The following is a 12,147-nucleotide window of genomic DNA, read 5'->3' on the forward strand; positions in this document are numbered from 1 at the left end:
AAGCCGTATTTATTAACTCTTAACTCTTTTATCCAGAACACTGGGATGGAGATGAACTTTTGGAGGTGTCATTTTCAAGCAGTATAAAGAACTGAATGATGTTCAGGCTGTGAGTCTGATCTAAAATGAGTCTGTCGGCTTTCAGTGTGTTTTAGACGTATGTTTTTCCCTCTGTTGGAGAACCTTATAGAATTTTACTGGATTCAGCTGCATTTTAGATGAACAAGCACTTGGAGAACATCTCAAAGAGCAGAAAAGGGTTTGAGATCAACATTTACTTTGAAGATACAAATATTTCTGTGTTTATTTGGAACTTTTCTATGAATATATCACCGCTAGTAGGCTAAAATCACAGAAAAAAACACTTCTAAAACACGACAAATTCTCTACAAAGTCCTGAGTGTCTACTTTCATCTGAGCTTCTTATTAACCTCCACAATGGAGTGGAACATGACAAAGACCCTCAATCATCAACATGGACATGAGAAAAACAGGAGCAAAATTTGTTCTTTAGCTTCTGGGAAAAAGAATTGAACACTTTTCGTTTCTTTTTTTTTGTTGCTCCACTATTGTTTTTCTATCAGTGAGGTTTTAATGTTCCCTTTTAGTACTTTTTAAAGTATCCTTAATTATCCAAAGAAGCTCATATGAGTGTGTTATATTTCAGTTTTATGAATTCATTGAGTAATAATAATTGATTATTTGAATATTATATTAAATAATATATTAATTATATTAAACAATATTTATGAATATTATTTTAAATATATATTATTACTACTATTATTATTATTATTATTATTATTATTATTATTATTAATTCCTTTTATTTAGCAATAAATAATAAACAAATTAACTAATTAATTAAAAAAAAATATTTATCGGATGCTTTTAAATAAAAAGAATAAATAAAGCATCATCCTTTGTAAACTATAACAAGATGCTCAAAAATAAATTGTGTGAAGGTTTAAAAATCATTTAGAAGTTGTTTTAAAAATAAATCTAAATAAAATTGACCTGCGACCTGACCTTCACCTCCTGCCACTGGTTATTGATGGAGCTGTAAGTATGTGTGTTTAAACGATACACAAGGGAAAGAGGCAGTCTAAACAGTGCTTCTTCATCTGTGTGTGTGTGTGTGTGTGTGTTAGAGACACTTGGAAACACTAAGGACAAAAACAACCATTAATCCTTCCTCCTTCTTCTGGCTAAAATGATGACAAAATATATACACACACCACTGCAGAGGAATTCAATTGAACTTTATTGAAGTTTTAATTCTCATACGTAAGTGACATGTTTATACAGATACTTATTATAGATGATGAAAGGTACATGAAACAACGTGAACATCTCCTGAAAAGGGAAACACTGTAGTGTAAGATAGCGTAACACTGAAAAACTCACGTCCTCTTTAATTCGACAACGTTTTGTATTTTCAATATTTAAGTACTTTCTTGTGTTTGGACTTTCACATATCTTTGGGAGCAGAAATGGCAACAAGTTTGATCGCTAGCAGTTGTCTTCTAAAAATCACATTACCTGATAGATAAATTCACTAAATTCAAATGACTGTAGGTTTTTTAAAATTATTATTTTGTGAAAATAATCCACTGTAAGAAAATTAGTGCAAGAGTCACGAGCCAGAGAATCATTAGTTTTGTGTTTCGTGAGTGTGTGAGTTGTTGATTTAAAATGCAACGTTATGGATGACATGACATGCAAGACATACAGCACACAATCAGACGCTTTTAATTTCATCTTAGCGAATTAATCATTTGCAGAAACTGGACATCAGAGGATTCTTGGCTGAAATGAGGTAGGCTGAAAATGAGGGTAAAATTGAGCTTCGCTACGTTTTAACTATAATGTAGGAAAAGTATACAAAAACGATCGAACCCCGCCAAAACGAGACAGACAGTAAAGTTACTTCATCTGACAGGGTAGAAAGTGGTGTAGAAAGTAGCTAAAAAGACGAACACTCAGTATTTAAGCTTATATGACATCAGGTTATGTGATATTCATGGCACAGCACTGATTCTGGATCCTGATTGGTCAGCTGCACATCACAGGTTTTCTATGGTTCAAATACGTTAGCGTTGCTATAGTAACAAAGCTCTCCACATAAATGGAGATGTTTATGGACAGTGATGGAAGGAGTCTCCAGTGTCAGTGCTTTTTTTTTATCATTAAAGCTAGAACGAAGTTTTCCGACATCGGAATTTTACAATTCATGGTTTTTCAGTAACGTCTGTAGCTGCTACGATGCACATGAGAACAGGAATTAATTTGTTAAAAATAACTGTAAATGGATTAAAATGATGATTCTTTAATTGATAAAATGAAAGAATGTCGTCGTTTCATCAAGCCGCTGCGGTTTAAATGGAATTTTGTGATCTGTTTTTATGAGAATACAATTAGCTTCAAGGTAACTGGTGTCTCCTCTTTAATTTTTTTATATGTAAAATACTTTGTCCAAAATAAAATGTGTTCTTAAAAGAAGTATACAAATTCATTGCTTTTAGAAGGACCTCAAAAGAGAAAAAACTTCATTGAATCTCATTTGACTGTAATAAAAAAGTGAGTGAAAAAAAAAAAAGCTAAGAAATGGGCCGCGTATACCACACGATGCTAAGGCTGAAGACGTGATTATAGTGATGAGGAGAGGAATTAATTGGGAACAGCAAACACTATGTTTAACGATATGTTTATTCATCAAATTTCATGACACCCTCGAATCCGTGGTACGTGAACGGCTCCAGTGTCGGGTTGCACAGCTGTTTGTCTAAACACGCCATCTTGTTGTACTCACAGTCTCTTTCTGCTCCCGGCTTGATGTAGACGCCGTCGGCCGAGTGGATGGACGGATCTTCGTCGAAGTAATTATGTGGGCGGATGAGGACGGCGCCTCCGTTTCCTACCGTCACCGTGTTGGGGATGTCCTCGGCGTGAGGGATGTGGAGGAAACCCGCCGTTACCCAGGCAACCAGATCCTGATCGTGTAGAGGTACCGACATGATCGGTTAACAATAATCACGTTCCTGGTATTTAACATTACTCTAACATAAAGCTAGAGAGTTACCTCTGACTGTTATGAAGTACTGAAACCTGGAGACATCATCAATGTCAGAGAAAATGTTTTTCTTTTGTGTTGATTGACAGCTGTCAATCAACACCTTTTCACCAATCCGTAAAAGGTTTTAATGAACATGAGAACAGCTTTCTGATGCTCACCTCATTCTCAATGTTCTCATTATCCTTGATGTAATTGCTGAAGTCCACGACCGGGTCCCACATGTTGTTCTGACTGTACAGACTGCTGCAGGTCTGCTCCGAGTCTTTCTGCTTCGTTATGGCAACTTTGTACCTGAGAGAATGGACAGAAGGAAGGAAAGATCAGGAAGTGATGTTACAGAACGATGTATTGTGTATTAAATGCAGTATATTGAATTACTTTATATTAAAGAACAGATGTGTGTGTCTTTGAGAACAGCAGAACCGATGGGTGTGTCTTTGAGTAGGATCTGTGGGAGTATCTTCAAGTAGGACAGATGGCTGTGTCTTTGAGCCAGACAGATGAACTTGTCTTTTATTGTGGGACAGATGGGCGTGTCATTCATTGGGACAAAAAGGGTGTGTCTTTGAGTAGGACAGATGGGTGTGTCTTTCATTGGGACAAATGGGCATGTCTTTGAACAGGTCAGGTAGGCAGGCGTGTCTTTGAGTGGAACAAATGGGTGTTTCTGAATTGGCAAAATAGTTGTGTCTTTGAGTGAGACAGATGGGTGTGTCTTTCACTGGGACAAATGTGCATGTTTTTGAATTGGACAAATTTGCGTGTTTTTGACTGGGACAAATGGGCGTGTCTATGAGCGAGACAGATGGATGTTTTATTTGAGAGGAATAGACAGGTGGGTGTGTCTTCAGGTCGGGACAGGTGGGTGTGTCTTCGGGAGGGTCATGTGGGCGTGTCTTCAGGTGGGACAGGTGGGAATGCCATTGGGTAGGATAGATGGGCGTGTCTTTGGGTGAGACAAGTGGGCATGTCTTGGGGTGGGATAGGTAGGCGTGTCTTTAAGTTAAAGTACAGTCTGACGTGGTCTACATTCAAACATTCACTACATTTATGGCAGTAGAAGATGCAAAAATAATCACAATGCTAATTTGGAGCCTTCATTACATTTTGTACTAAAAAACTAAAACGTTTTTTCAAGCTCTTCTGTAAATATCTAAACCATGCGTTTGCCAAGTTCTTCAGGAAATATAAGCTAAACTTCCTCTCACCGTGCCCAGGACATGCTCCTCTCCTCCGGCTCGCTCTCTGGGAGATGATCTCCAGCCATAGTAATCACCTGCAGCTTGTACGAGCGCTGGTGGCCCCACCGGTTCTTCTGATTACTGGCCACGTGGAGATAACGGGGAATTTTAGTGCCGTGTCGAAGCGCCGCCTCCTGCTCAGTCTTCAGCTGTTTCTCCACCACCGTGGGGATTTTGGCCTTGCGTTCAGGCATCCAGGGCAAAGACACCTCCTCGTACTCCATGTCTTTGGTCTGGAACACGTTCCTCACACCTACAGATTGAGAAAGCAGAGCATCAGTCATTAATAAGATACTACAGGAAGCATGGTGTGCTGCTGAGCTCAGCTGCTGATAGGTTTGGCATGTGTTATAAAATGATTAATAAAGCGTTAATAATAAATATAATAATAAATAGCCAGAAAACCCACAGAGATTCAGAAAAGCGTCTTAAACTTGCCCTTAAACCTAAAATTAGGAAAATGAAAATATAAAAATAAACCAACAAACAAAAAACACTATGAGATGTTCACTGCTAAGGAATACATATGTTTAATTATTACCTGTTTATACATAAACTCTGAGGAACAATATGGAGGCATAGGCTAGCTGTTATTTGTTCAGTTAGCTTAGCTTTTGCTTGCAAACTAGCTTTCACCTATGGTGTTCCATTTTTGCTAGGTTAGTTTTTACCTGCTAGTTTTTTTCATTCCCTAACCATACTAGTTTGCTAGTTAGCTTTCACACAATCAGTTTCTTATGTTTAAAGAGACTATTTTTTAGTCTAGATTTTATTTGCTCACTTAGCTTCCACTCACTAGGTTAGTTTTTGCTTGCTAGTTAGCGTTCACATACTAAGTTCCATTTTTGCTCAGTTAGCTTTCACAGATTTTGTCTGCTAGTTTCTTTGCATGCATTAAATCACAAAGTTTTCTCTTACATGTTAAATGCTGAATCTTTCACACTTTAGTTCAGATTTCATCCACAGGTTCGGCTTGTTCTCATTTGCTAGTTTAGTTTTCACGCAATTTATTGCTTCCATTTAGCGAGATTGTGATTTGTGTGGAAGAAACAAACAAAAACCTTGCACATACTAGCTCTAGCTGCATCTTTAGCCTCTTTGCTTATCTTTGCCTGTGCTAACATGTCGTGGCTGAGTGACTGCGTCTAACATCAGAAGAAAACTGTTTATCTTTCTTTTTTTTTGGCTGGATTCCTCACTTCTACTCGTTTAAAGCCTGCATTTTTTTCCCTGCAGGTCTTGAACTGGTCACTGAGATGGAGTCCAAAAGTCTGAGAGCAGAAGTGAAAACTAATTATGTTACTGACCACAAGTGGAGTGAAAAGATCTCAGATTGTGGATCATACAATTGTGTAAAACCTTCTAATGCATTTTAGATCAAATCCATCTGAGTGTCGCCCGATCCCACGCTTCACGAGAGATTTAATTTTTCAACAAAACATTGCAAAACTCCATTTATTTCTTTGTTTTTAGAATTCCAAAACCTTTAGTTTCTTTCCAGTTTTAAATAAAAAAAAATAAACCCCAGGCTTCCATAGTGGCCTCAGACTTTTGGAGCCCAGTGCACATGAATGAATGTGTTCCAGCTGTTGCTGATGTTTCACTGCTGAAACCTCCTTTAGCCTGTTTAATAGCCTATAAAGAGCAAGTAACTTCAGCTGTGTTTAAAACAAAACATGAAGGCTCTAATGGAGTAAGTTGAGGAATTGGTTTAGGATTTTATTTATTAATTAGGAAAATAAATTAAAATTTAAAACACAATGCATATGGATATGCTTTTAATAAATCATGTTCATGCAGAATTAATTATCAGTAGATGATATTTTGCTATAAAATATATATATATATATATATATATATATATATATATATATATATATATATATATATATATATATTAAATTTGATATAAAAGTGCCATTGAGACGCTCAGAATTTAGCGACATTCTTGTCCAACATGAATAATTTAATCTAACTTTAATTAGTTTGTTATTGTATAATAATATTATAGTATAATAAAGTTTATGTAAAATTACTTGCTAGTTTAGCTTTTTTTTTTTCAAAAGAAGACATGCTACTGTGTAATAAAACATTTTATCTTTCATTGGCAACATTTTCTGTAAAATAAATTAATAAATAAATAAATAATACTTATTACAATTAAAAATAACATGATTAATAACAATGGATCTTTGCCCAGGCTGATATTTTTTTTGCATTAGATGCTTTTTAAATACATTTAAAAATACATACAAATTTCCTTTTTTTCTAGCTTTGTCTAGTTAAATGAAGTTTATTTTGATGTTAGAATTGACTTTGAATCAATTCAATTTATTTTATTTTAATTTAAAAATAATATATAATATTTAGAAATAAAAAAAATTTCAGTATAAAATCTACCATAAATCTGGGAATAATCAACATTTTGGGAAAGTCATTTGCTTCTGCTTGGGAAATAACTATTAATAAATAACTTTGAAGTCTAGAAGAAATGTTTGGTTTTGAATACAAAAATAAAATGTAACCTTATTTCAACTCTAGTCAGTTTGGTTTATAAGGGCTATAAAATAAATTACTATAATGATACAAAAAATTATGTTTATATCAGGAAACAAGATTTTTTTGTCAGATGATGTGAAGATCAACCTTCAAAGCGATTAATATCATTGATTTTTTTTATTACTACAGTTTAAGAGAAGACACAATTCGTCCAAAAATATGAAAACAGTGTAAGCATTTCATCATTTCCATCATCCTTTATTAAAAAAGCTGACGTTATATTTTAGCAGGCACTAATGGCATCAGCGATCACTTACCTAAAATATCCAGATCCACCTTGAAGTTCACGAAGTGTGTGTGGACATTTCCAAGCACGTTTTCGGCGACCTGGTGGCCATACTTCAGACTGCCAGGCACTTTATAAGAGGACGATATGTAACCGGTGGCGTGAACTCTGGCCTCCACCGTGCCGCTCTGGTAGAAGATGAAGTCCCAGATGTAGTCGTAGTTGCCAATGGCTGTGATGCTCCGGAGGTACAGGGCACTGTTGGTCAGACCCCCGTAGCTGTTGTAGAAGAAATCAGAAAAGTGACGGCGTAGCGGTCGTCCCACGTCATGTTCGAAGACACAGATGGCATTTCTGAAAAGCTGCGTGGCGTTGATGTCAATGTAGCGGTAGACGTCCACATAAGTGGCGGAATATGGACAGTCAACGCCTCGCACCAGTTCGTGGGCGAAGCGGCCAATGCCGATGCTAGTGTCCAGAAACTTGGTGAGCATCATCCCTGGAGTTATGGAGCCATACACAGACATGGCCTCCTGGACGCTAAGCTCGTAGATGATCCTATCTCCTCTGAAGCGGATATCGAAGGCTCGCATGCCGGTCAGTGAGCTCAGACCGAACGCAAAGCTCCAGTCCTGGTAAATGACCTGGTTGTTCTTCACACTGAAACGCTTGCCTTGGAGGTAATACTGTTGTGGTCCCAGCCCTGTCGGTATGCTTCTCGGTTTCAGCGAGGCGTAATTAGAGATTTCTTTATAAACAATTTTTTCCAAAGTACCTGATGCATAATATATTTTAAAAACATCAATGCTGTCAAAGTACTTGCCATTGTACATGAGCTTTTCAACAGTCCAGTCTGAGAAGTTTTTACTTTCATGACAGATTAAAATTTCGAAGCCAACTGGATGGATATACATGCCGCTGTACGCACGGAAAAATGATACCCATGTCTTCCGATCGCCTGCTTTTACTCCTCTGGGCATTCCTTCGAAAACCTGAAGGTTCGGGTTTTTTGGGTCGTAACCGAAGCTCTCCTTCAGTTCTGTCTGAAGCTGGCTGAAGACCTCACCATACACTAACTGGAAAAGCTGCCCATATTCTCCGATGGTCACAGGGCGGGCCGTGTAAGGTAGGCTCTCCACCTTGTACTTCTCCTTTGTGACATCTCGATGGCGGATGGGACCGGTCAGAGGTCCCACGATATACTCTTTGAGGTAGCTATGCTCCCCGAAAAACACCACAACGCTGGCTTGGCGTTGGGGTTTGACTCCCTGAGAATCCAGGTAACTTAGCGCTTCTGCTTTTTTCGGAAGCACAAGGTCAATCAAGAAGATGAAGTTCTCCGAAGCCTTTGCAAAGGCAGAGTGAGAAATCCTCAAGTCCTTCTGACTCCACATGTAATCGCGGACCATCTGGTACTCCTTGGGGGTGAGGTCGGCGAATATCAAGCTGTGGTCCGTGTGGTTGGCCGCCACCGTTCCTTGTGATTGCATCTGGCATTTTGGAAGCCTGTTGGAATTCAGGCATATCAAAACGATATTCAGTATGACTGAGACCAAGCCGAGGAGTATCAGCAGGCACTTGACGAGGGAGGTGGTCACTTGAGAAACCATGCCTCTGAGGGAACGGAGGGCTGGAGCTCGGTGTGCCTTTTTACTGGAGGAGCTGAGATGTGAGCAGGTTTGCACTGTGCCGTCGGGTTAAATGCATGAGAGTGAAACCACACCCATTGTCAGTTCTCGGGCATTAAATACGCCTCCTGTTTTATCACCATTGTGCTACATCCTTCCACTCAGCATTATCCATGCTAATCACAACACAGGCAGAAAAAACTCTGCACTCTTCTAAATTTAGAGAAAGGGAAATCGATCCTAGAAAACAATTTATGTCAGGCTCCAACAGAGTTTTAGGGCAAAAAATAAGAAAATACCTAAAATTGTTTCTGATGTGGAGCATGGATAATGCAGAAAAAGCTGCACTTTATAATTTCCAGTCGTTTCAGTGAATTTATGAATGTGAATTATTGAATAATAGCTGAATTAATCTCTCAAATAAATTTAGAATTCCTAGATGGACTGTCATACAAAAAAAAATCAGACGTTCAGAAGTAGAATATGATCTGAACGGCTTTGCAGAGGAAAGATATCAGCAAGGAGAAAAATGCACTTACCTTTATCCCACGTATAATTTAGGGGTGAAAGGGATTCCGGAAACCTGCAGCCGTTTATGTGTTTAACTTATAAATCCACCATCTGTAGGGGACACAAGCATGCGAGTGTTCTCCAACTCGCACAGGAATGAAAACACTTTCGCCATATCGGGGAGCAGATATAAATTCCAGAAGTGCAGCTCTCTTCAGGGGAAACTCGATCATTAACATCCGATCTGATAAAAATCTGTTACGCTTGTCTTGAGTATTTCATTTTGTTTGCTTTCCAGAGGGAATGTTTGCTGATGATTTGCTGGGAGCTTCACTTCGGTGACTGTTGCTCGCTGACAAAATCCAGATGTTCCTCCAGTTTACACATCTGCTCCAGTGACAGTCCTTAACGAAGATCTGTGCAGCTTTTAAAGACTTTTTGAGTCAAATAAAATACGGAACTGCTATGTTATGATTTTACTAGAAAGGATTCAGATTCGGTGATACATTTCTACTGTATTTAACCCTTTCTCGCAGTACGCCGGTGTTCATTCCTACCGCTGGACATTTCAGGCATTTTCAATCTGGATAAACAATCAAAATATTTTATCACTGCAGGTCTGTAATAAGATTATTCAGAACACTGTTGGGTTTCTGTAATGACTGCAACAATAAAATTACAATATTTAAACTAGGTAAAATAAACTAGGCTAAAGAAAACTGTGAAAAACTACAAATTCTTAAAGTCCTGAGTGTCTACTTTCATATGAGCTTCATATTAACCTCCACTGTGGAGTGGAACATGACAAAGACATTCAGTCATCAACATGGACACGATATAAAAAGGAGTAAACTCCAGTTTTTTGGTCTCTGGGGAATAGGTAAAGTATGATTTATGTACATGTGGAGTGGGAGATTATAGATCTGGTGTATTATTTCAGTAATAAATGCTGATGGAAAACTTTCTGCACAGCTGAGACAGGAATTTTTCAACATGACAGTTTTGGGTCTGAAGATGTTGATCTTCTATCACAGAAGCTCTGACCATATTGCAGTAAATCCTTTCCTGTTATTTTCTTTGACAGGGTTTTATCCTTAGCTTAAAACAGCTCTTTTTAAAAAATACACTATATTGCATATATATATATATATATATATATATATATATATATATATATATATATATATATATATATATATATATATATATATAAACATTTTGGAAAGTCTGCCCTTACATGCACATGAATGTAATATGGAGTTGGCCCGTCCTTTACATAGTTGATAACAGCTTCAACTCTTCTGGGAAGGCTTTCCACAAGGTTAAGGAGTGTGTTTATGGGAATTTTTGACCATTCCTTTAGAAAAAGCACATTTGTGAGGTCAGGCACTGATGTTGTGATGACGAGAAGGTCTGGCTCGCAGTCTCCACTCTGATACATCCCAAAGGTTTTGAGTTGAGGTCAGGACTCTGGAATACTCAAGGAATAATTCTGTCTGTCCTGTACACAGGTAATGTGTACAGGAACGAAGATCTGTGCAGCTTTTAAAGACTTTTTGAGTCAAATAAAATACGGAACTGCTATGTTATGATTTTACTAGAAAGGATTCAGATTCGGTGATACATTTCTACTGTATTTAACCCTTTCTCGCAGTACGCCGGTGTTCATTCCTACCGCTGGACATTTCAGGCATTTTCAATCTGGATAAACAATCAAAATATTTTATCACTGCAGGTCTGTAATAAGATTATTCAGAACACTGTTGGGTTTCTGTAATGACTGCAACAATAAAATTACAATATTTAAACTAGGTAAAATAAACTAGGCTAAAGAAAACTGTGAAAAACTACAAATTCTTAAAGTCCTGAGTGTCTACTTTGATATGAGCTTCATATTAACCTCCACTGTGGAGTGGAACATGACAAAGACATTCAGTCATCAACATGGACACGATATAAAAAGGAGTAAACTCCAGTTTTTTGGTCTCTGGGGAATAGGTAAAGTATGATTTATGTACATGTGGAGTGGGAGATTATAGATCTGGTGTATTATTTCAGTAATAAATGCTGATGGAAAACTTTCTGCACAGCTGAGACAGGAATTTTTCAACATGACAGTTTTGGGTCTGAAGATGTTGATCTTCTATCACAGAAGCTCTGACCATATTGCAGTAAATCCTTTCCTGTTATTTTCTTTGACAGGGTTTTATCCTTAGCTTAAAACAGCTCTTTTTAAAAAATACACTATATTGCATATATATATATATATATATATATATATATATATATATATATATATATATAAACATTTTGGAAAGTCTGCCCTTACATGCACATGAATGTAATATGGAGTTGGCCCGTCCTTTACATAGTTGATAACAGCTTCAACTCTTCTGGGAAGGCTTTCCACAAGGTTAAGGAGTGTGTTTATGGGAATTTTTGACCATTCCTTTAGAAAAAGCACATTTGTGAGGTCAGGCACTGATGTTGTGATGACGAGAAGGTCTGGCTCGCAGTCTCCACTCTGATACATCCCAAAGGTTTTGAGTTGAGGTCAGGACTCTGGAATACTCAAGGAATAATTCTGTCTGTCCTGTACACAGGTGGTGGAATAAACTTCCACCATCTGAACAGCTGGGTTTCTGACACTTTAAACAAAGACTAAAGCACTTTTTGCACAGTTTGCTGACGACACCGTTGTGGTCGGATTGACCTCCGACAACAATGAGGAGGCCTACCTGGAGGAGATTAAGACTCTGGAGGACTGGTGCCAGAGGAACAACCTCCACCTTAACATCAGCAAGACTGAGCTGATAGTGGACTTCAGCAGAAAGCAGGAGAGGAACTACCAGACCCCTGTGATCAACAACAGCCCAGAGAGTGGACAGCTTCAGATACCTCGGTGTT

The 12,147-nt window shown here is 37.9% G+C and overlaps 1 protein-coding gene across 2 annotated transcripts; it reads right to left on the reverse strand.

The window, feature by feature from the left end:
• Positions 1-1,755: 1,755 nt before the first annotated feature.
• On the reverse strand, positions 1,756-9,417 carry aoc2 (amine oxidase copper containing 2). Of its 2 annotated transcripts, XM_058417135.1 has the most exons (5): positions 9,270-9,417; positions 7,134-8,786; positions 4,285-4,570; positions 3,235-3,367; positions 1,756-2,993 (listed from the first exon to the last, which is right to left on the reverse strand). In XM_058417135.1, the coding sequence occupies exons 2-5, from the start codon at positions 8,710-8,712 to the stop codon at positions 2,709-2,711; spliced, it is 2,283 nt and encodes a 760-aa protein (XP_058273118.1). In that variant the 5' UTR covers positions 8,713-8,786; positions 9,270-9,417; the 3' UTR covers positions 1,756-2,708. The 2 variants fall into 2 exon arrangements, with proteins under 2 accessions (XP_058273118.1, XP_058273126.1); XM_058417143.1 differs by lacking the exon at positions 9,270-9,417 and having other exon boundaries at positions 7,134-8,815.
• Positions 9,418-12,147: the final 2,730 nt, after the last annotated feature.

This window comes from Hemibagrus wyckioides, linkage group LG02 (genome assembly GCF_019097595.1).
Source record: "Hemibagrus wyckioides isolate EC202008001 linkage group LG02, SWU_Hwy_1.0, whole genome shotgun sequence".
NCBI classification, from domain to species: domain Eukaryota; kingdom Metazoa; phylum Chordata; class Actinopteri; order Siluriformes; family Bagridae; genus Hemibagrus; species Hemibagrus wyckioides.

Excerpts from the sequence above, each read along its gene's own strand:
- aoc2 (XM_058417135.1), bottom strand. The coding sequence starts at position 8,712 with ATGGTTTCTCAAGTGACCACCTCCCTCGTCAAGTGCCTGCTGATACTC. Across the intron at positions 3,368-4,284 it reads AGGAGCATGTCCTGGGCACG|GTACAAAGTTGCCATAACGA; the intron begins GTGAGAGGAAGT and ends CCATTCTCTCAG. Across the intron at positions 2,994-3,234 it reads ATGAGAACATTGAGAATGAG|GATCTGGTTGCCTGGGTAAC; the intron begins GTGAGCATCAGA and ends CTACACGATCAG.